A 23,501-nucleotide genomic window follows, 5' to 3' on the forward strand; every position below is an offset into this window, starting at 1 on the left:
AAAATGCAATGGTATGCTCGTTTACGTGTGGCTCCACCGACATCTTCCTTAATCATAAGGTGGCCGGTGGCCCAATAATTAAAATTCCAATATAATGAGTTACGGCGGTTTGTTCATGTCAATTATTCGTAATGTTGTATCCATGGTCTTACACAACAACAAAAACAAAGATCCATGCTCCCTTTAGTGGTGACACTAACACTGCCTTGTTTAATTCTCCAAAGAGATGGTGGCACTATTTTCATTCAGTTGTAAAACCTTAAAGCCATTTCCCGACCAGGCCGAAGCAAACACTGCTCCATGCGCGCGTCGAAATCTTAAGTCAATAGAGAAGACTGCTTTCATGTGTCATGCGTGGGGGAGGAGACGGGGCGTAGAGCTCTGGCCCTCTACTATTGCGGTATTGCCCGGACTTGAGCTCACGCTGTCTGTCGCCTTGTGGCAAAGCAAAGCAACGACCGAATCATGCAACCAAGGCAATCTTCAGTTGCTGTAGTCTCTCCCTCATCAAATCCGTGGGCCGTGGCTGCCCACTGTCAAAAGATGCAAACACAAATCGAATATGTTAATGTATGTACATCTTCCTAATTTTCTTTTCCTGAATTATTTTTCATGGTTTGGTGGTTGGTCTGAACTTTTCATGCTGCATTTACCTACGTAAATATATGCTGTTGACAAACTCTTGAAGTGGGTATGTTGTGAGCACAGCTTACATTGAACCATTATATACGCCGCGCCACCCATCCAAATTGTATTATACACATAAAGATTGAAGTGACTCAGAGGGTCATTTGTAAGGGAAAACTAAACCAACTGAAGTCATTTCACAAAATGCTATAAGCTGAAGTATACTGAAATTGACAATGTTCTATAACTTGTAGGTGCTCTGCCGAGCATGTCAGCAAATGCAGAACTAAATGTCCATGGACAGAACATATGACAAAAACAGAGCCAGCAGGTACAGAGTAGCACACATGATGCCGCCGATATTGTGTGTTCATTGCCTACCTATCACTCTTTTTGTTCAGTAGATCGAGAGCAACAATACATTGATGCCGCCGGTGCTGCGCGAGCGCGCCTCTACCTGTGAGCTGTGAACCTGCCCGTGGCGCATTGGCAACATCATGGATTTCTCAACATCATGAATAGGAAAGCTCCTCGGACGGTTGTCAAAATGTGTGTCTCAAGGAAGCAATTGAAAAGGAAGTTCCTAGCACAAAGCCTGCCCTCTGCATATGGCTACTTGCAGCCAGGTTCTCATCTCGGTTTAATGCAAATCTTGGGGAGTGTTACAACGACTGGAAAAATGAATTCGATAGGTTGTATAACATGGACAGCACAGCGGCCTTTGATCTTGGGTGCAATGATATGCTGGACTGATCTAATAATCAGCTACTCTCTATTTACTGCAATGAAAGCGAATCTTTGCATTTGTGCCATTTTGGAGTGAACCTTTTGTGCTGTGTGTCTATTTACTTTTACAAGGGTTGTTGAGTTTCTGAAAAAGCATACATCGCACTAGCCGTCTTAGCTCAGTCGGTAGAGCGCACGGCTTTTAACCGTGTGGTCGTGGGTTCGAATCCCACAGACGGCGTTCTATATTTTTTTTCATTTAAGTTTACGTTATTTTTTTTTCAGCACCCCAGCATTTAGTACAGGTACTTTTTTGAAGCCGTTGGTACATTGTCACTCTCTGATGCTTGGGTGGTTGCATTACAAGTCAACGGACAGAATAAGATGCTCCTGAAATTAGTTTAGCTATTCTTTTCTTCTTGAGTGATTTGTATTTTGTTTTACTTATCTGTAAATTTTAATTTTTGCCGGATTTGAGTTGAGATGTACTAGTATTGATTTCTGTTGGCAAAGACAAAAAGGCATCTGCAGGCTGCATGGCAGGAGAAACTTAATTTTTTGAAGGTGTTTCCTCGCGAAAGAGGAACAAATAGTCCCAATAAAAATGCAATCTGTTGCCTGCTGACTACTCGCCAGCATACAAAAGAGAAATTGTAGCATGAACACAACCTTCGCCTAAATCCTAACAAATCGCGAGCAGCTGACTACTCTACCAGAGGCAGCGAAGCATCGACCGCCAATCCGGCGAGGCACCGGGGGCTTGACTTGAACCCGACGACCGGGAACGACTTGGTGATGGGCCCGATGTGGACGGCGACCTCGCCGCCGGCCACCTCGACGCCGGTGATGGGCACCCAAACGAACAGGGCGCGCACGCGCACGCCCACGAGCCCCGTGACCGCCCCGCGGTACACGGTGCCGGAGAGCTTGACGTCGTAGCCGACGCGGTAGCCGGCCGCCTCGACCACGCAGCCGTCGTCGAGGAAGAGCTCGAAGGTGCCGTCGTTGTGGAGGAGGTACCGCCGGGCGGTCTCCGGGAGGAGCGCGCGCGGGAGGCCGAACCGCTCCATCAGCTCCGGCACGGTCGGCGGGTGGTACGGCGCCGCGGACGAGGTGGAGGCGGCGGGTCCGAGCAGCAGCAGGAGGAGGAGGGCGGAGGCTGCGGCAGCCGTGGCCATGTTGACCAATTGGGGTAGTGGTGGTGGTTCTTGGTTTTGGGCGTTGCCTCTTGGAAGGATGGGAGAGGTCCAGAACAGCTCTTGTGTACAACTGTACTAGTTGCGTTTTAGAAGAGGGAACCACGATGAGGAAAATTGAGTTGCGTTTTAGAAGAGGGAACAAAGATGAGGAATATTGAGCATATCCTATTAGGTTGAGTGAAGAGTGAGACATGCAATACAATACAATGCAACCTTGATGTAGTACTCGAGGTCTTTTCTTTCAGAAAAAAAAAGATGTACCAATTCATTGGTCCTACTAAGGCTAGAGTTGTAGGCCATGTTTTGTTTCTCTCATACAGGATTTTGACCCGTAAAAAAAAGGTTCGACCAACAAACTCTATTAATTTGTCATTTTATGATATATACACTCTTAATCATAAATAACTAATTTTGGATATGAATCTGACAATTAATGTTCGGGGCCTGCTAATTAGCGGGCGCTCGCTAGAAGCGGCACCAGCGAGCGATTCAGGATAACAACAGACTTTCCACTTTTAGAAAGTTTTTTATTTCCACAACTTTCTATATTTAGTATATGATAATTTGTGTATACAACTTTGATATATAACTCGTTAGTAACATTTTTGTTACAGACTATAATTTTAGCATAACTTTCAAGACATACAATTTATACACGTAACTTATACATACAACTTCTAAACATCAGTTGATTTATATGTATAATTATTTCCTCCTAACTTGTTACATAATAATTTTGTAGCACGATTTTATGACGAATATAAATTATACATATAGCTTTTGGTATGACTTGGATAAGAATTTTATTAGTCAACTTATGTATATAGATTATGCACATAAAGAATCCACATGAATACAAATAATATTAAATATTACTATGACAAAAAGAACTAATTGAATGAAAAGTGAAAAAAAAGAAAAGAAAAGAAAATCGAGTGCGTACCTGTGCTGCCACGGTGCAGGGTGGGTCAGTGGGTGCGACGTGCCGCGTTCGGCACGTGGACCGCTCGTCCATCGCGCGCTAGCGGCGCTGGCGGCGAGCGTCCGCACAATTGGATTTCATTCCAAGCTAGGGATGTAGCACGCTTGTCCAAAATATGATACGTCTTCCGAAGTAAAGCACGTTGTAGGGCCGTTTGTGCCATGTGACTCTCACGCACTTGTAAAAATGTCGCAAAACTTTCACATGATGAATTAATTTCAGTTCTTCACTTGAGTTTGAATAATAGGACCCGAGTTGCACATGGGTCCCTATGGACAACTTGAACTGAACAAAGTCAACTCCATTCATTTTCCAAGCATTCATAATCTTCATGTGGCATTATGTAAGTAATAACCTATAAGCCGCTGGACCTGTCACCGAATGGCGTCCTTGCAACAAACACGCTAAAAAAAGAAAGAAGGTAGCAGTTTTACAAATGGCCCCCTTTATCTTCCATCAAATTGTTTCGCAATGGAAGAGCACGATCTTAATTCCTTTTTGAGCAAACTTCGTACACGATCGGGTAACTCATTCTACCATCTGGCAGTGACCGTACGTAACGGTAATTTCTTCCTCCCCATCTAACCAGCAGTAAGATACATGGTTCAGCGATCGTCGATGTGGTCAGCGGTCAGCCGTCAAGCCGGCTTAGATCTTCTTGTAGGCGCCCGCGAGGTAGGCGAGGCAGCCGACGAGGGGCGCGTTGGTGTACGTGGTCGGCTCGGACCGCGCGTAGTCGCCGCGGTCGTCCGGGAACGCGTCGTTCTCGTCGGGCCCGCCGACGATGGCGCCCGTGTGCACGTTGGGGTTGGCGGCGCCGGAGTAGAAGTAGCTCTGGAACCCCTCCTGGCACCCGATGCGGCCCGGGTGGCTCGCCACCGACGGCAGCGACGACGCCCGGTGGTGGATCCGCCGCGGCCACCGCGCGCCGAAGCCCACCATGTACGACATGCCCTGCGGGTTCGCGCCCAGGATGTAGTCCACCTGCTGCCTGGCGAGGGCCCGGAGGGACCTGGGGGTGACGGCGGCGGCGAGGCCCTCCTGGCAGGAGAAGGTGTGCCTGGAGACGGCCATGTACTTGGCGTAGGTGGCGAGCAGGAAGCTGGCCGACGCCACGTACTGCAGGTTGGAGTAGCCGGACTTGTGCATCAGGCCGCCGGACGTGTACCGCGTCGTGGAGGACGGCGAGCCGGGCAGGATCCGGCAGAAGAAGTCCTCGGCCTGCTGCCGGAACGGCTCCAGCGACGTGTCCCCGTTCACCAGGGCTCTCTGCATGCGCTCGTGCATACAATGCTGTTACTGAGCAGATGAGCAAGACGCAGCAGCAGCTTATTTACGTGTTCGACCCATGTCCGTGTGCAGACACTGTTGGTGGCCGGCCAGTGTGGTTTGGCCTTGGCCCTGGACCGGCCGTGCTACTGCTACGTACCCGTGACAGGAGCACGCGCGCTCCGGCGAGCTTGTTGTCCCAGCTGAACATGTCGACGCTGTCGCTGTCGCCCAGGGAGTAGAGGTAGCCGAGGTACGAGGAGTTCTTCGTCGCCCAGAGCAGCCACGCCGACCCCCACAAGAGCTCGTCCTGCGCCACCACGCGTTCGGTTAGCTGATCACGTGCACGAACAGATACGGTGCCACGTGCGCACTGTGTATTTAATCAACCTTGTAGCCGGAGTAGGACGGGTAGTAGGCGCCGATGTCGCCGCCGCCGACGTCGCTGTACTTCCCCTGGTACCGCACGGCGAGCTCCATCACGTCCCGCGCCGCGGCGAGGAGCCTCCGGGAGCAGTGGCGGAGCCCTGCCGCTGCCGGCGGAAGCCAGCCCGATGGCTGCCCTCGATGTGCTGAAGCCAGCTTGACATCCTAGCACAGCGGAAGGTTGGGTGCTCGTTTGGACGAGCACGGAGCGTGGAGAAGGGCGGTCGTTCGCCGGCTTCGCCTTGGTGCTGGCACAGGGCCCCCGCGCCTTGCCATGGAGGCTGACGCCTGTCTGCAGCAGCTCCAAGGGTGGCTTGAGCCAGGCGAGGGAGAAGGCGACAGACATCCTTCCGGCTCTAGGCTCCATCTTGAGAAGAAACCTCGAGCCGATGTCGTGCCGCCGTAGGAGACCCCAGGTGGTTGTTTGAGAGAAAACCTTGAGCCGACACTAAGGTGTCGCAGGGTGACGGGAAGCAGGCGTCACCCCCGCGCGCCACCGCGTCGGCTCTGAGGTGTCGTAGTGGTGACGCACAGCAGGCGCCGCTGCCGTGTGCCACCGCACCGAGGACATTGCTGCCTCGGTATCGGGGCATGCGGCGCAGGTGGTGCCGTGCCCCTCTTCATCTTCTTCGTCGTTGTTGCAGAGGATGAGCTCAACCCCGGAGACGAGGAAGTGAGCGGAGATCTGACCGACGCTTGCGCGCTCCCCCAGAACGGCGCCAGATGTCGTGGCTCTAGAAAGGAGGGCCACAGCCGGGTGGCGTAGCGCACCCGCCTAACCCAAGAGGGTGGATACCCAGGGAGGAGCAAGCAATTCTTCAGATCTACTCATGGAGCAAGAACACAAGAACACTCGGGATTTAGAGTGGTTCGGGCCGCCGGAGCGTAATACCCTACATCCACTGGGAGTTGTATTGTTCTTGGGTCTGTGGATGAGTCTATCCTCTGCCTCCAGGTCCCCTGCTGGACCTGTGTCTTTCTCTAACGGGCGTCTCCCTTTTATAGAGCAAGAGGGACGCGTACACAGGCGTTGGACCCCGACAGCTGGGCCCAACAGGGATGTATACTATACTAAATAGACACTAATGGTACTACAGTGATGGAGAATCCTTTGCCGGATACACTTCATCGTCCTGTAGTCTCTTTGACCAAGGGGGTCCTCTCCTGTCCCATCGGCGAGGCACCCGTTGAGGCAGTGTAGGTTGCGGCGTAGACTGTTGGGTCTACCGCGTAGGCGTTATGATACTCCGTCGCCGAGTTGTCGTGTCTAACTGGCGTAGCAGACTGACACGCGTGGCATGAGTGGCGCCAGCGGCTGTACTGTGCAGCTTGGTAACGCGCAACCAACAGTACAGCCTGGCGAAAGTCTCCTCGGGCTCTGCTATGGCAGAGAGCCCTTAACATCTCCCGCATTGAATGCGGTAGGTGGGCAAGTCTTTCCGAGGAAGCTTGGCAGCCGCGCACGTACCTGCGCCTGTGGATACGTGGCGGCTCCGGACCTCCCCAGGCGGGGTGTCTGTTTCCTCCCTGCTGAGGGGTCCGGATAGTATATGGGGGTCCGGGACCCGGCGGGGGGTCCGGGGCCTCCGGATGTTTTGGCTGAGTGCTCCCTTCTCCGGGACACGTGGTGACACCGGACCCATCCGCGAGCAGGATGCGGGTCCGGGACCATTGGTCCGGTGAGATGGAGCCGGACCCCAGGGGTCCGGCTGCTCAGCACCTTTGGACGTAGTTACGGATAACTACACGAGTCTTGACACAGTAAGAGGGGGTACCCTAGTCCAGAGATACCGACAGTGGCCCCCGGGCCCACCTCGGGAGAGGTACGAACCCGTAGGTGGGGCCATTATCGTGACGCAATGCTGATTGCGTTGGCGTGCTCATGTCGAGAGCGGGTGCTCCGAACCCCTGCAAGGCCGTAGCACTTGTTGCCAGGTTAAGGTACTAGAGCGCTCTCCGAAGGGCGGCGAAGGTGCAGGCTTAGGGTACGGAACTGAGCTAAGCGGCTGCACGGACCTTGAACCGCCCAGGGAGCAAGCACTACTTCCCCGGTCCTGGCTTCAGGCGACCGTGGCGAGCGGTCTCCGCCGGAGCGGGCCACCGGAGTGGACTTGGAGCGACCGTGGCGAGCGGTCTCCGCCGGAGCGGGCCACCGGAGTGGACTTGAGTCGACCGTGGCGAGCGGTCTCCGCCGGAGCGGGCCACCGGAGTGGACTTGGAGCGACCGTGGCGAGCGGTCTCCGCCGGAGCGGGCCACCGGAGTGGACTTGAGTCGACCGTGGCGAGCGGTCTCCGCCGGAGCGGGCCACCGGAGTGGACTTGGAGCGACTGTGGCGAGCGGTCTCCGCCGGAGCGGGCCACCGGAGTGGACTTGGAGCGACCGTGGCGAGCGGTCTCCGCCGGAGCGGGCCACCGGAGTGGACTTGAGTCGACCGTGGCGAGCGGTCTCCGCCGGAGCGGGCCACCGGAGTGGACTTGGAGCGACTGTGGCGAGCGGTCTCCGCCGGAGCGGGCCACCGGAGTGGACTTGGAGCGACCGTGGCAAGCGGTCTCCGCCGGAGCGGGCCACGGGAGTGGACTTGAGTCGTTGCTGACGATCCCATGAATTACGCCACCGGGCCTTGCAGCAAGGTGTAGGAAACCAGGCCTTATACTAGAAAGGAGCCCGGGACCTCTAGGGACAGCAGTCTCGGATACTAGAGGACTCGTAACAGGGCAGTGAAGTACGTAGGCTTAGGGTACATTACCAGGCTAAGCTACGCAGAACTTCTCTACCCCAGGATACGGGCACCACTTCTCCTGAGCAGGTCCTTAGGGGTCCGAACTGTCTTCCAACTAGAAGGGGTGTCCCCACCTGACCACAAGCCAGCAACTCAATTTGGATTGTTAGCAACAAAATAAAAAATTCCGTGCGGGAGAAAGAAACATGCAAGCTGAACGGACAAGCGCTATTAGGTTAACGTAAAGATTGGACTGAGAAAGCAAATCTCCTTCATTACTTGATTTGTGGTGTACATCAGATGTCGGGATTACGAGGGCGGACCTCTACCGCTCTGGACCACTTGTTGGTGTCGCATGTTTGTGCGATGAAGCCAGAGGTCGGGTTTACAAGGGCGAACCTTTACCGCTCTGGACCACACGTAGGCACCATATCATTACAAAGGAGAAACTAACTCAATCCTATCTAGTGGTAGCCCACAGCCGCAGCTTCATAAGGCATGCATGTTCCCGGCTGGAGTGGAACCGCCACCTTGGCGACTCCTCAGTTGTTGGGGGCGGAGGCGCCCTGGACGTGCATATACAGCATCATCCATCATCACCTCGGGAGCTTGCAGGGTCCTCCTTTGCACAAGAATTGTTTCATGCTTAGTTTGCATGAGAACAAATTCTTTGGCTTTGAATGGGAGTGGCCCTGCCGCTGCCGGCGGAAGCCAGCCCGATGGCTGCCCTCGATGTGCTGAAGCCAGCTTGACGTCCTGGCACAGCGGAAGGTTGGGTGCTCGTTTGGACGAGCACGGAGCGTGGAGAAGGGCGGTCGTTCGCCGGCTTCGCCTTGGTGCTGGCACAGGGCCCCCGCGCCTTGCCATGGAGGCTGACGCCTGTCTGCAGCAGCTCCAAGGGTGGCTTGAGCCAGGCGAGGGAGAAGGCGACAGACATCCTTCCGGCTCTAGGCTCCATCTTGAGAAGAAACCTCGAGCCGACGCCGTGCCGCCGCAGGAGACCCCAGGTGGTTGCTTGAGAGAAAACCTCTTGCCGACACTAAGGTTTCGCAGGGTGACGGGAAGCAGGCGTCACCCCCGCGCGCCACCGCGCCGGCTCTGAGGTGTCGTAGTGGTGACGCACAGCAGCCGCCGCTGCCGTGCGCCACCGCACCGAGGACATTGCTGCCTCGGTATCGGGGCATGCGGCGCAGGTGGTGCCGTGCCCCTCTTCATCTTCTTCGTCGTTGTTGCAGAGGATGAGCTCAACCCCGGAGACGAGGAAGGGAGCGGAGATCTGACCGACGCTTGTGCGCTCCCCCAGAACGGCGCCAGATGTCGTGGCTCTAGAAAGGAGGGCCACAGCCGGGTGGCGTAGCGCACCCGCCTAACCCCAGAGGGTGGATACCCAGGGAGGAGCAAGCAATTCTTCAGATCTACTCATGGAGCAAGAACACAAGAACACTCGGGATTTAGAGTGGTTCGGGCCGCCGGAGCATAATACCCTACATCCACTGGGAGTTGTATTGTTCTTGGGTCTGTGGATGAGTCTATCCTCTGCCTCCAGGTCCCCTGCTGGACCTGTGTCTTTCTCTAACGGGCGTCTCCCTTTTATAGAGCAAGAGGGACGCGTACACAGGCGTTGGACCCCGACAGCTAGGCCCAACAGGGATGTATACTATACTAAATAGACACTAATGGTGCTACAGTGATGGAGAATCCTTTGCCGGATACACTTCATCGTCCTGTAGACTCTCTGACAAGGGGGTCCTCTCCTGTCCCATCGGCGAGGCACCCGTTGAGGTAGTGTAGGTTGCGGCGTAGACTGTTGGGTCTACCGCGTAGGCGTTATGATACTCCGTCGCCGAGTTGTCGTGTCTAACTGGCGTAGCAGACTGACGCGCGTGGCGTGAGTGGCGCCAGCGGCTGTACTGTGCACCTTGGTAACGCGCAACCAACAGTACAGCCTGGCGAAAGTCTCCTCGGGCTCTGCTGTGGCAGAGCGCCCTTAACGTCTCCCGCATTGAATGTGGTAGGTGGGCAAGTCTTTCCGAGGAAGCTTGGCAGCCGCGCACGTACCTGCGCCTGTGGACACGTGGCGGCTCCGGACCTCCCCAGGCGGGGTGTCTGTTTCCTCCCTGCTGAGGGGTCCGGATAGTATATGGGGGTCCAGGACCCGGCGGGGGGTCCGGGCCCCCCGGCTGTTTTGGCTGAGTGCTCCCTTCTACGGGACACGTGGTGACACCGGACCCGTCCGCGAGCAGGATGCTGGTCCGGGACCGTTGGTCCGGTGAGATGGAGCCGGACCCCAGGGGTCCGGCTGCTCAGCACCTTTGGACGTAGTTACGGATAACTACACGAGTCTTGACACAGCAAGAGGGGGTACCCTAGTCCAGAGGTACCGACAATACCCCTGCATGCACAGTAAATGAGGGGCATTTGCTTTCCGCTGCCGGAGGGGCCGTTCGCCGGCGCCGGAGGCCGGGCCGCCGCCGCCGACTCGCCGGAGAGGGAGGCCGCACGCGCTCGCCCCTGCTACGGCCGCACGGGCGCGCCGCCTCCGTCCCGCGCAGGAGGAGCCGGCGGCGAGGGATGCGCAGGCGGCGGAGAGGAAGCCTGGGAGAAGTCGAAGTCGCCGGTGTCGGTGTCGATTCGCCGGTGATGGGAGGCCGCTTGGGGGAAGAAATCAAACGTGTCGTCCTCGTTGCCCGCCATGGTGGACGCGCGGGTCGCCACGCCGGGATGCGCGGCCGCCAGGGGATGAGCGGGCGGCGGCGGGAGAAGCGAGCTGGGGTCGCCTTGTGCGGGCTTCGGCGAGATCCGCGGTCATAGGCGGGTCAAGCGGGTAGAGAGGCGGGGGGATGCGTGGGCGGCGGCGAGGCCTTGCGCGGGCGGCGGCGGGGCTTAAGCGGGCGGCGGCGGAGGAGATCTACGGCGGCGGAGGGGCACGAGTAGGGGAGAGGATGGGGGAGCGACAGGTTGCGGATGAGGGGAGCGTCGGGGTAGGGCTAGGGGAATGTGGACCAGTAGGGTTAGGAGGGGCAGTAGGTGGAAACATAGGCTAAAAGTCTCAAAACGCTCTTCAAGAGGGTCTTATTTAAAAAAAAGTATTTATCCTGAAAAAGTCTCTAAAAGTACCAAGTCCTAGGGACTTCTACAAAAATCCCTCAAACCAAACAGGGCCTGATGCAACAGGAAGTATCATTTCAGAGGAGTGTGCAGTGCACGGCATTGCGACAGCTGCTTAGGCCAACGAACGTACGTTCGCCGCCGAGCCGTCGGAGAGGCCAGAGTTGGACCTCCACGTGACGGCCTGGTCCGGCGGGAGCTGGCTGGACCTCTGCCCCTGGAAGAAGAGAATCGCCTTGCCGAGCGCGTCGGCGTAATCGGGGTGCCCGCCGGCGGCGACATGGCTGCAGCCGGAAAGGAGGGAGACGACGAGGCCGGCGACAAGCACGAGGGTCCGCGGCGATGGCCGCGCTGCCATTGCCGCTCGGTTCGACGAGGCGGAACTCATCGCCATCTTCTCCTCCACTGTCTAGTGCGCTGCGACGCATGCCAATTTATACGGCGTGCTTGCTGCATGCGGCGAGGTGTGACGGCTTTGTTAATGTTATCTCGAGACCGAGCCTGCTCCGGGACGCGCGCGGGTCAGAGCGGCCGATGGCTGGGGGAGCACGATCCAAGATTGGGTCCAAGTAATCCACGGGGCCTGCCTATCATGATGGCGCCTGGATAACTCTGCTGTTTGGAGTATTGTTCTGAAGCTAATCATGCTGCAAGCGAGCTCTGCTGGTATAAGCTGCTGCTGCTGCTGCTAAGATCGGGGCATCCGGAATTTTTCGAAGGACGATAATGCGAGAATAGTGCTGTAGCATTTAAACGGATGATCTCGTTCGGCGCGCGAGACCTCCGCCTCTCGGATCGGGATGGTGCCTCGGGGTTCGTGGCCTCCGCAGGCGCTCCGGACCTCCGGTGATGGTTGCTTACTTGCTTGAGAACCACTTAAAGGTGCAGCCGTGCAGGGCAATGGTGGAATCAGGCTATCAGGCATCGGCAGTTATAGTTACTGGCGATCAGATGGATGAGTCAGTCAGGTGTAGGTATGTTGTCGTTCCGGTGCTGTGAAGATGGGAGCGTGAAATCGGGCAGGCTTTGAGTGATACCGCAAGATAGGGGGCGCCAAGTTGGGTGTTGTGTGGGTTCGCCGTAGATTGAAGATCGATGGAGAGGCTGATCATGCATATGAACGAGAACGAGAGTTGAAGAGAAGGAAGAAACTCGACATCAGGAAACTCACACCTGACATCTACCTTGATCTGACGTCAGGTTTCCCAATGCATTTTCTTCTGCCTGCCTGACGGTACAGCTATCACTGAAAATGGAAACACAACTGTGGAACCAAAAAAAAACCAGTTAAAAAAACGTGGACGGTAGGATTCGAGAACCTACGCGGGCGAAACCCACATGATTTCTAGTCATGCCCAATAACCACTCTGGCACGTCCACGAACTTGCTTAATCTTTCGATATTGGCAAATTTATCGCTTTAGGAAACACAATGTTTTCTTTTGAGGTAAAGCAAACACAATGTTAGCCAGAAAACGGGCGGGACTGGCCTGTGAGGATGCGAATCGCCGACGTCCAAAGCCGTCCTCGCCGTACGTGTGCAGGGCCCCGTCCGGAGCCCCGGGCGCATCAGGAGGAAGCGACACGCGCGCGGCCTACTGCTGGCTAGAGCTGGGATTGGACCGTGCCATTTTTGAACGGACCGTGGCACGATCATTTGGCACAATTCAAAACACGGCACGGCACGAAATATTTTGGACCGTGCCGACACGATACGAACACGAAGGCCGTGCCGTGCCTAAAATCTCAGCACGACGGGTTGTATGGCACGACCCGTATTTTAGACCGTGCTTGGGCCGGCACGGCACGAAAACAGCCCATCGACCAGTAGGTAGCCCCTTGTTCTATTATGACAATTAATTTTACTTTCTAATTAACAAAAATCATGGAAGAAAATATTATTTATTTAAAAAAATTATGTAATTTTCATACCATCGATAGTTTATGTGTTTTCTAATTGCGATAGTAATATTTATGTATCGATGCATATAAATCCAATTGCAAGTATCCGGAGGGCCGTGTTTGGGCCAGCACGGCACGCCGGAGGGCCGTGTTTGGGCCAGCACGGCACGAAGGCGTGCCGGCGTGCTATGGACCGTGCTTGGACTTAATAATAGACTTGTCGTGCCAGCACGGCACGATGTGCCGATCGGACCTAAAAATCTAAACCCGATACGGCACGAAGCACGAGAGGACCGGGTCGGACCGGCACGGCATGGCCCAAGTCCCAGCTCTACTGCTGGCAGTGACCCCCACGCGCACGGACGCGCAGGCCAACCGCGGCTGACGTCTACACGGCGCTGCGTCTGACGTCCCACATCCGTCACGCGCACGGCACTTGCCTACGGAAACCCAGGAAACGAAACGAAGAACGCGGCCGTGTGGAAAACCGCCTACGTGCGGAGAAAGCATACTCCACTTCAGAATCGCCCTTCCCGTCTTCCCCATCGGCCACCGCCACCTACTCCGCCGGTCTGGCTCCGGCTCCAGGCCCCGCCGTCTGACGTCCCACATCCGTCACGCGCACGGCACTTGCCTACGGAAACCCAGGAAACGAAACGAAGAACGCGGCCGTGCGGAAAACCGCCTACGTGCGGAGAAAGCGTACTCCACTTCAGAATCGCCCTTCCCGTCTTCCCCTCGCCTCCTCCTGCTCCGTTTCCCTCCGTCACCTCGCCCCCTGCCATCGTGTTCCGTTTCCCCCTCTCACGGCGGAACGAGATTGTAACATCCCTTAATTAGGAGTGCTAAACATGATTTGAAGATTCAAACTTGGTCAAAAATATCAAGCCCACGTGTAGCTTGCTCCCTCTCTCCCGTGCGTGCTCACCGTGGCCAATTTGGCCACGGCGCCGCTCGCGCACGCCACAACGACGCGTCGCACGAAGTTTCTCCCCTGCTCACGCGAGAGCCGAGCCCTAGCCCTTTTCCCCTGCTGCCAGAGCGCGCCTCGTCGCCCGCCATGGCTGCCGCCGGCCTTGCACACCGTGCTCCCACCTCCGGCCTTCCTCCACCCAAGCCAGCCACCGAAATAGCTTCTCCACCTCCTACTGATTCTCCACGGCCCAACCCCGCTTGCCCAGCCACGCCGGAACGCCGCCGCAACGGCACAGTACCACTGCCGGCCGCCGCCCGCCATGGAACCGCCACCACGGACCACCTCCTCGCGCTCCAAGGCCACCTACAGGTCCGCGCCGATCTCCTCTCGCTCCTCCACCCCTCCCTCGCCGCCGGCCAGCCCTCCCATGGCCGGAATCACCGTTTCCCTTTCACCCCTCCCCTGTTTTTCGCGACCAGGGACTCCAGACAGCAATAGAAAGAATCCCAGGGTGTTTTCTGCGAAGTCCATGACTCAGATGAATAGTGCTTTAAGGACTTCTTTGTAATTTCTAGCTGTAAACTTTGAAATTCAATATCAATTCGTAGAAAATTCATAAAATAGAAAATCTTGTTGTTTTGGAATCCTCTTGAAGATATCTATGCAGTAGAACCATAATATGGTAGGTGTTAGTTGCAAGTTTTTGCTGTAGAATTGGATTTGTGTTACTAGTGCATAAATATTGGTTGATTTTATCTTTTTCTTAACTACTGTTTGAAGCTAGGTATTGCAGTGAAACTTTTATGGTAGTTTGTTCTTATAACACTAGTATTGCTATAAAAATTTCATGATTAGTTCTTTGGTGTAGATATTTATTTGATTTAATCCTTGTTTAGTAGACTTTAATTATGGTAAATAGTTTATGTTCGTAATAAATCATGAAAATATTTCTGCATGTTCTTTTTGAGTATCTTAGCTTGTCCAAAAAGTTTGAGCCTCAGTTAATGACAAGAACAGGAGCTAAAAATGAATCTTGCTAATCTACTATCGGTTTTGTTTATTTTCTCAGAATTAATTGTGTGTAGATAAAATCATGAAAAATTCACAGTATCTAATTCATCCCTGTGTAGACCTCCTATTAAATTTTCAGCTTCTGTTTTGCTCTGGTCTGACCTGTATAATTCAATCTTGTTCTAGGAGTTGTCTGAATGAATGAATTGTTCAGATTAAATGGATGCACGAAATGACATGATTTTTACGGAGTAGATTGCTCTTTGTCCCTTATGTTTAGAATAGTTTTTGCTGACATTGTTGTTGTTTATGTACTGAGTTATCTAATTATTAGCAAGCCATGATCTGCATGTTATAGGAATCAACTACTGTTTGTTTGTGCAGTTAGTGAACTTCTTTTGTGCTGTTGATGATGATGCCATGGGTAGTTAGAATTGTAGTTAACTACTCTATAAATGATTGCCCATGTGATATGATTGTTTGTTACTTGTTAGACTACAACTTTATCGTGAAGGAAAAATAGTAACATCTATATTGTTGAGCAACTCGGAACTTTGCATTTATACATATGCATTGCTGTATTTCATTTAGGTACGATAGATGAACCACGTGAGGGATGTCACGTTGAAGCCAGGACAGAAGACGGTGAATGGTGGACACATCTAGAAGATGGATGGATGGATCCCGATGTGCATGACCGAAGGCAGATGCTCGCCAAACGAGTATCATCTAACTAACACTGATTTAGTGTTAATCCCAGGCAAGCCCCGGTGCATGTCCTAGTATTTTGAAATTATGACATCCATATATGTTGCTATTACTTATGCATTACGTTTTAGGAGTTGATTTGAAACCTAGTTGCATGATCCTTATTTCCTTGAGTCGTACTAGTATGTATAGGGCGATAGAAACGCTATGCTGAATAAGTATCGATAGAAGTCGAGTGACTGCTTGTCACTCGCGAGATATAGGATGTTTAGAAGACGAGTAATTTCCAGTTACTCGCGAGATATAAGTTATATGTATAGTTATGTTACAGTATCTGAGTTATTGAAAGTGATATGGAATTATGAGACCGGGCGGGGAGTGATGGTGTTTAGTTATGGCAGCAGGACAGGGTTCCTGGTTGTCTTAGCCCCGCCCGTGTCGATCAAGGACCGGTCGTTGTGGCAGTGCTGATCGGGGATTGAATTGTACTAACCGCATGCCGGGAGTAGGAGGTAGTCGAAACCGGTAAGCCGAGTACTGCCTTGTTTCGAAAGTACAGAACTTCATCACCACCCCTTAGGGCGAGTCGGGTAGTCGCGGAGAATCGGGATGCATATGTTTACTTTTGGTGGTCTCACGTTGAGCCCGGCTGACTATATGTAGGTGGGGAGGTTCTGTAGTTCGAGGCGGGGAGGGGAATGGTTGGTTTGTATTGTCCGACGGGGCAAATACGTGCCGTGTTGGTTAGGTCCACCTTGCAAGGTTAAATCGGATCGATTCGCCGTGTCTCGCGGTTATGAGGGCCTTGGTCTCTTTGTCACACCGTAGCAAAAATGTAGAATGTGAGTTAGGTATGTTTATATAAAATATTGGTCTCATTGAATTATTTTGCTTGCATCACCATGATTGCTAAAGTAGGTCTATGCAAATATTAGATGAGAGTTAATTTATATAGAACCTGGAGCTAAAATAATGAAAGTAAGGAATTACCTTAGTTGCTTTTTCTGCAAAATAAACCACCAGCCAAATGCCTTGCATGTCTAGATATGTGGGCTAAGTTATATCCACTGGTCGGGTAAGTCTTGCTGAGTATTAGTATACTCAGGGTTTGTTGTTTACCCTGTTTCAGGTATAAAAGCTAACCAGGATTCGCATCAGTGGGCACGATGTGACGTCCTCACGTGTTCATAGTTATCGTTTTGTTTTATTGGTTCTCAATCAAATTTCCTTCTCTCAGATCATATTCTCTTCCGCTGCTGTCATTTATTTTATGTAAATTCTAAATTTGAAGTTGTTTTGTAAATATTTATGTTATTATCTATTTTGTGAAAATATATTATGCTGGTACCGTCTGTGCTCGCCGTCGCGCGAGACTTCTGGTGTGTTTCGGTCGGCCTGTGGGTTGGAAACAGGCTGTCAAGTTATACTTAATTAAGCTAATGCGCCTGATGCGTTCAAATGATGGCCATTACGCTTAATTAAGCCTTTTAACTTGGCGGTTCTGTCACAGCTGGTATCAGAGCTGAAATGCACCAGGGAGGGTACTAGCATGATTATTTTAGTGTTTTCAAAATTTAAAAATGAGTTTTAGAAAAATACGTTTCTTTGCGCCTAAGGAATTAGGGAAGATTAGTACGTAAGCCCTATATAGTGTAAGTTATATCAGGTGGCTCTATATAATATCAACTAATTTCCAGCACATTATATTTATGTCAAAACTTACTTTCTTGCATAACCTTTATTTAATATTGTAACGACGCATCTACGCTAAGGTAAGCAAGGTAAGCATTCTTGGTAGTCCCTTATAATAGCCCACGTGTTTTATACGTGCGCGGATCCCGTATGATGAGCATACGAGGAGGTGATAAGACTCCATTCAAATGAGCCTGTCGCTATCTGCCGCCTGATATGGAGTGCGGACTTCTCGCCGTGTGATTGCAATCACGGCCATCTCGTAAGGCAATGTTACGAGATGTAAATCTGTCATGCGATTGGCCATGATCGTGTACCTCGGGACACGTTTACCCTTGGGTGTCCCGTAAGGCGATTTGTACGGGAAGTGAATACGTTGCCTCGGTAACGTATGCAGCACTGTCCATGCAGCGTTGAACGCATGGGCGCCATCTCTATAGTGGATGGTGATGTATGTGTGAATATGTGGGCAACTGCATATGCGTTACCCATGTGGCGTAGGACACATGGGGGCCGTTCGTGTGTGCTAGCACGAAGGGTCCAGTCGTGGATATATATGTGTATCATGTGATTTTCTGCAGGTACACTAATAAACGATTGCGTGAGTTAGAATGAGTACAAAACGACTAGATATATAATAGGAAGAGTACGTAAGTATGCCACCGAATGTCCACGTATATTGCCATATAATTATGTTGGCAAAATTTTGGCGAGAACGTATAGGTCGTACATGCATGCATTATATCGTGCATACTATTATGTATTGACTGTTTGTTAGTATTTCTGTATAAATTTCTTTGTACCATGTACATCTCACTTTCGGTAATTTCAGGCCTTATGTCGTTAGGGAAGTAAAAAAAAAAAAAAAAATAAATGCGTGTGTTTGAACAAAACCTATCTACTGGTTCAAACAATAGACGTGCGAAGTGAGCCTAGTAGTATGGTCGGTGTTTCTCGTTCCTAAGATTAGAATCTTTTGACCGATTTTGTCCTCCTTGATAGTTAAAGTAGGAATGTTAACGTTAAATGAAATTCTCGGTTGGTTTTCTTCGTATACCTTTTATCTCGTAATCAGCCAATCTTATTCTATCCGTGACTCAATGACCATTCCAGTTAATCCAAATATCGATGCTTTCTACTATGGATCAATGTTCAGTTCAAAATCATATATCCTCATCTCTAGGCCATTCGTTCCTATGCCCAACGATAATCCATTCCAGCCCTCCTTGATAACTAAAGACATTCTATTGTTCTTCTAGTATTGATATCTTTTATTCTTAATCATTTTGATTCCTACCTTTAATATGGGTTCACTTGCATTCTAGCTCGCATCAATGTGAATAAGTTAAAGATTTTAATCACCTGCATTATAGCCATCTTGCATGAATAGGAATGCAATATTGTTGCATGGCATAATTATACATTGCTAAGTATGGGGCTGACAAGGTGAAACCCGGGTGACAGGCTAACTAACGTTATGTGTCCCGTATGTTTACATAGAATTTTTGATGTTTTTTTTTGAAATCTGAAAAACCTCTCTGAATTTGTGATGTTTGGATTGCTCTCTATGATTTATCTTTCGTAGCGGTGATTGTCTTTTGAACTATAGTGCCGCGACGAGACTTAGTGCCTCGTATGGACGCATACGATTGTGCCGCTGAGTGCGCGCTGGCGCTTAAGTACGAAGGGACATGAACTGTTACGATTGTCTTTTTATGCAATCCATAAAATAATTTTTTTTTCTACTTCGTTCTTTTTAAGGGGGTAGGCCCTAGACGAATAACAGTGCGTACGGGTTGTTTAGGTTTGAGTTTCTGGGTATTGTCCACTAACTGGCATGGCATCATGTGCATCCTCAACTCATATATGCGTGCATCATACTCATGCATCTTATGGCGAGCATCACTCAAGAGCATCATTAATATGCATCATGATGTATGCATCATTGAGTTGATATCATGGCAAATGCATCATGTCATATGCACCATTTTGTTGGTGCATGGAACATCCATCATGGCACTACACTGGCATTGCATTGGTATAAATGAACATATTTTACAACTAGCATCATGCAAATCATTCAGCTAATAAACTCTGGGCAGGGATGTTCCAAACACCACTCCTGAATCAATCTCTCGTACTATCCTCTCTTACTATCCATAAGTCTTGTGATGAATCTCGCCGACATTTGTTTTCCTCATGTTGTGATCTTAGCTCTATGAGAACTTGATCACCTTGTCTCATCATCATTCTTTGATTTGTTTGATCTTTTCTTCTTGATCGGAAAACCTTACATTACTCAGTTATCCAATCTAGTTGAAGAGCCGTGCAAGAATCAAGTTCAGGTGTTTGCTTAAAAGCATCATTGTCATACTGATGCGTCCCTATCTACTTGCAAGTGGAAGCTCCTTCCTCCCTAATAGAAAATCCTGGTTTCAAAATGTGTGTGTATCCTTTTCAGTCCTATAAATGACCCTGATCAAGGTTTGGAGCTATAAACTCTTATATGCAGTGCTAGTTATAGTTGTTTGTGCTGCAAAAATCAGAATTTATGCATAATGTAGACCTTTTGTTGACTCGCTAATCCCAACTAAGTTTTCTCAATAATTGCTTATGTCTTGTACCTGCTGGACAAAATCATATCTGACATTCACTGTTGAACCTCTCTGTTGCTTATCTTAAAGATGATCTAGTGTAATGTTAATCTCTTTTTCTATAATGGCCTCAGCATCTTTTCCTTGTAACTCATGTCATTGCTCTGTCAGCCAAGTCTTTGGATAGTATATCGGTTTTGTTCCATGTATCCTGCTTGTTCGTTTATAGTTCTCTAAGGTTCCTGAATGGTTATCGGTCTTAATCTCCTGTTGCTGCCCAGCCGGACTGAATTTCATGTTGATTGTTAATCCGGTAATCTTGTCGGTGGACGCAAGCTGTGTGTGAAACTTAAGCAAGAGTCTTATTTCCTGCAGTCTGTGATAGTCTCTGTTTCTCTCATGTCATGCCTCCGTTTTTAGATCACCTCCTTGCTATCTCTCATTCTCATAATGCTTATCCATGCATGACCTAACTATGCTACATGAGGATTCTCGTCGTATGCTCGGTAATGGTGTTTTGATTAACGATTGATGGTGATTGTGTCCACATATATTATCTACAGTCATTCACAGCAAAAGCTGAAGCCCTGGAGCTTTTTAGTGTGGAAAGACAATTGATTAGTTCACACTATGGCACGATTAATCTTCAGTTAGGTAATGACAGTATGGTTGCTATGCAACTTAGGTTTTCCAGAACCATATCAAGCAAGAGATTAGCAAATCAGCTGGCAATATTTATACCATTAAAATCAGCTATATTGATTAATCTAGAAACTAGCACCACATCGGCCGATCCTTGTCCCTGAGTTTATCGATTGTTCTCCTTTACTGCCTCTCTCTTTAAATCTCGGGACGAGATTTCTTTAAGGGGGTAGGATTGTAACATCCCTTAATTAGGAGTGCTAAACATGATTTGAAGATTCAAACTTGGTCAAAAATATCAAGCCCACGTGTAGCTTGCTCCCTCTCTCCCGTGCGTGCTCACCGTGGCCAATTTGGCCACGGCGCCGCTCGCGCACGCCACAACGACGCGTCGCACGAAGTTTCTCCCCTGCTCACGCGAGAGCCGAGCCCTAGCCCTTTTCCCCTGCTGCCAGAGCGCGCCTCGTCGCCCGCCATGGCTGCCGCCGGCCTTGCACGCCGTGCTCCCACCTCCGGCCTTCCTCCACCCAAGCCAGCCACCGAAATAGCTTCTCCACCTCCTACTGATTCTCCACGGCCCAACCCCGCTTGCCCAGCCACGCCGGAACGCCGCCGCAGCGGCACAGTACCACTGCCGGCCGCCGCCCGCCATGGAACCGCCACCACGGACCACCTCCTCGCGCTCCAAGGCCACCTACAGGTCCGCGCCGATCTCCTCTCGCTCCTCCACCCCTCCCTCGCCGCCGGCCAGCCCTCCCATGGCCGGAATCACCGTTTCCCTTTCACCCCTCCCCTGTTTTTCGCGACCAGGGACTCCAGACAGCAATAGAAAGAATCCCAGGGTGTTTTCTGCGAAGTCCATGACTCAGATGAATAGTGCTTTAAGGACTTCTTTGTAATTTCTAGCTGTAAACTTTGAAATTCAATATCAATTCGTAGAAAATTCATAAAATAGAAAATCTTGTTGTTTTGGAATCCTCTTGAAGAGATCTATGCAGTAGAACCATAATATGGTAGGTGTTAGTTGCAAGTTTTTGCTGTAGAATTGGATTTGTGTTACTAGTGCATAAATATTGGTTGATTTTATCTTTTTCTTAACTACTGTTTGAAGCTAGGTATTGCAGTGAAACTTTTATGGTAGTTTGTTCTTATAACACTAGTATTGCTATAAAAATTTCATGATTAGTTCTTTGGTGTAGATATTTATTTGATTTAATCCTTGTTTAGTAGACTTTAATTATGGTAAATAGTTTATGTTCGTAATAAATCATGAAAATATTTCTGCATGTTCTTTTTGAGTATCTTAGCTTTTCCAAAAAGTTTGAGCCTCAGTTCATGACAAGAACAGGAGCTAAAAATGAATCTTGCTAATCTACTATCGGTTTTGTTTATTTTCTCAGAATTAATTGTGTGTAGATAAAATCATGAAAAATTCACAGTATCTAATTCATCCCTGTGTAGACCTCCTATTAAATTTTCAGCTTCTGTTTTGCTCTGGTCTGACCTGTATAATTCAATCTTGTTCTAGGAGTTGTCTGAATGAATGAATTGTTCAGATTAAATGGATGCACGAAATGACATGATTTTTACGGAGTAGATTGCTCTTTGTCCCTTCTGTTTAGAATAGTTTTTGCTGACATTGTTGTTGTTTATGTACTGAGTTATCTAATTATTAGCAAGCCATGATCTGCATGTTATAGGAATCAACTACTGTTTGTTTGTGCAGTTAGTGAACTTCTTTTGTGCTGTTGATGATGATGCCATGGATAGTTAGAAATGTAGTTAACTACTCTATAAATGATTGCCCATGTGATATGATTGTTTGTTACTTGTTAGACTACAACTTTATCGTGAAGGAAAAATAGTAACATCTATATTGTTGAGCAACTCGGAACTTTGCATTTATACATATGCATTGCTGTATTTCATTTAGGTACGATAGATGAACCACGTGAGGGATGTCACGTTGAAGCCAGGACAGAAGACGGTGAATGGTGGACACATCTAGAAGATGGATGGATGGATCCCGATGTGCATGACCGAAGGCAGATGCTCGCCAAACGAGTATCATCTAACTAACACTGATTTAGTGTTAATCCCAGGCAAGCCCCGGTGCATGTCCTAGTATTTTGAAATTATGACATCCATATATGTTGCTATTACTTATGCATTACGTTTTAGGAGTTGATTTGAAACCTAGTTGCATGATCCTTATTTCCTTGAGTCGTACTAGTATGTATAGGGCGATAGAAACGCTATGCTGAATAAGTATCGATAGAAGTCGAGTGACTGCTTGTCACTCGCGAGATATAGGATGTTTAGAAGACGAGTAATTTCCAGTTACTCGCGAGATATAAGTTATATGTATAGTTATGTTACAGTATCTGAGTTATTGAAAGTGATATGGAATTATGAGACCGGGCGGGGAGTGATGGTGTTTAGTTATGGCAGCAGGACAGGGTTCCTGGTTGTCTTAGCCCCGCCCGTGTCGATCAAGGACCGGTCGTTGTGGCAGTGCTGATCGGGGATTGAATTGTACTAACCGCATGCCGGGAGTAGGAGGTAGTCGAAACCGGTAAGCCGAGTACTGCCTTGTTTCGAAAGTACAGAACTTCATCACCACCCCTTAGGGCGAGTCGGGTAGTCGCGGAGAATCGGGATGCATATGTTTACTTTTGGTGGTCTCACGTTGAGCCCGGCTGACTATATGTAGGTGGGGAGGTTCTGTAGTTCGAGGCGGGGAGGGGAATGGTTGGTTTGTATTGTCCGACGGGGCAAATACGTGCCGTGTTGGTTAGGTCCACCTTGCAAGGTTAAATCGGATCGATTCGCCGTGTCTCGCGGTTATGAGGGCCTTGGTCTCTTTGTCACACCGTAGCAAAAATGTAGAATGTGAGTTAGGTATGTTTATATAAAATATTGGTCTCATTGAATTATTTTGCTTGCATCACCATGATTGCTAAAGTAGGTCTATGCAAAT

The 23,501-nt window shown here is 50.1% G+C and overlaps 2 protein-coding genes, 2 long non-coding RNA genes and 2 other non-coding genes across 6 annotated transcripts; 3 read left to right on the forward strand and 3 right to left on the reverse strand.

Annotated features, from left to right (window-relative positions):
• The first annotated feature begins 1,521 nt into the window (after positions 1 to 1,521).
• TRNAK-UUU lies at positions 1,522 to 1,594 on the forward strand. The gene has a single exon. It is a non-coding gene; the product is annotated as a tRNA-Lys (tRNA).
• A 285-nt stretch (positions 1,595 to 1,879) lies between these two features.
• LOC120643042 lies at positions 1,880 to 2,705 on the reverse strand. Its single transcript, XM_039919576.1, has one exon. It carries the CDS (start codon positions 2,529 to 2,531, stop codon positions 2,058 to 2,060), a length of 474 nt encoding a protein of 157 aa, XP_039775510.1. The 5' UTR covers positions 2,532 to 2,705; the 3' UTR covers positions 1,880 to 2,057.
• A 1,477-nt stretch (positions 2,706 to 4,182) lies between these two features.
• LOC120640155 (endoglucanase 11-like) lies at positions 4,183 to 11,415 on the reverse strand. The gene is made up of 4 exons (XM_039916030.1): positions 11,191 to 11,415; positions 5,194 to 5,313; positions 4,964 to 5,113; positions 4,183 to 4,803 (listed from the first exon to the last, which is right to left on the reverse strand). The coding sequence occupies exons 1-4, from the start codon at positions 11,413 to 11,415 to the stop codon at positions 4,183 to 4,185; spliced, it is 1,116 nt and encodes a 371-aa protein (XP_039771964.1).
• A 938-nt stretch (positions 11,416 to 12,353) lies between these two features.
• TRNAS-AGA lies at positions 12,354 to 12,437 on the reverse strand. The gene has a single exon. It is a non-coding gene; the product is annotated as a tRNA-Ser (tRNA).
• Positions 12,438 to 13,799: 1,362 nt separating this feature from the next.
• On the forward strand, positions 13,800 to 15,926 carry LOC120641088. The gene is made up of 2 exons (XR_005662140.1): positions 13,800 to 14,243; positions 15,477 to 15,926. It is a non-coding gene; the product is annotated as an uncharacterized LOC120641088 (long non-coding RNA).
• Positions 15,927 to 17,747: 1,821 nt separating this feature from the next.
• On the forward strand, positions 17,748 to 22,904 carry LOC120641089. Its single transcript, XR_005662141.1, has 2 exons — positions 17,748 to 21,221; positions 22,455 to 22,904. It is a non-coding gene; the product is annotated as an uncharacterized LOC120641089 (long non-coding RNA).
• The last annotated feature ends 597 nt before the right edge of the window (positions 22,905 to 23,501 follow it).

The sequence above is a fragment of the Panicum virgatum genome, chromosome 7K (genome assembly GCF_016808335.1).
Source record: "Panicum virgatum strain AP13 chromosome 7K, P.virgatum_v5, whole genome shotgun sequence".
Lineage (NCBI taxonomy): Eukaryota > Viridiplantae > Streptophyta > Magnoliopsida > Poales > Poaceae > Panicum > Panicum virgatum.

What these genes read in the sequence shown, in the direction of transcription:
- LOC120640155 (XM_039916030.1), bottom strand. Translation starts at nt 11,415, where the DNA reads ATGGCAGCGCGGCCATCGCCGCGGACCCTCGTGCTTGTCGCCGGCCTC. An exon ending in CCGACGGCTCGGCGGCGAAC is followed by an intron (nt 5,314 to 11,190) that starts GTACGTTCGTTG and finishes CGCCACTGCTCC; the next exon opens with CGGAGGCTCCTCGCCGCGGC. An exon ending in CGCGCGTGCTCCTGTCACGG is followed by an intron (nt 4,804 to 4,963) that starts GTACGTAGCAGT and finishes GAGCGCATGCAG; the next exon opens with AGAGCCCTGGTGAACGGGGA.
- LOC120643042 (XM_039919576.1), bottom strand. Translation starts at nt 2,531, where the DNA reads ATGGCCACGGCTGCCGCAGCCTCCGCCCTCCTCCTCCTGCTGCTGCTC.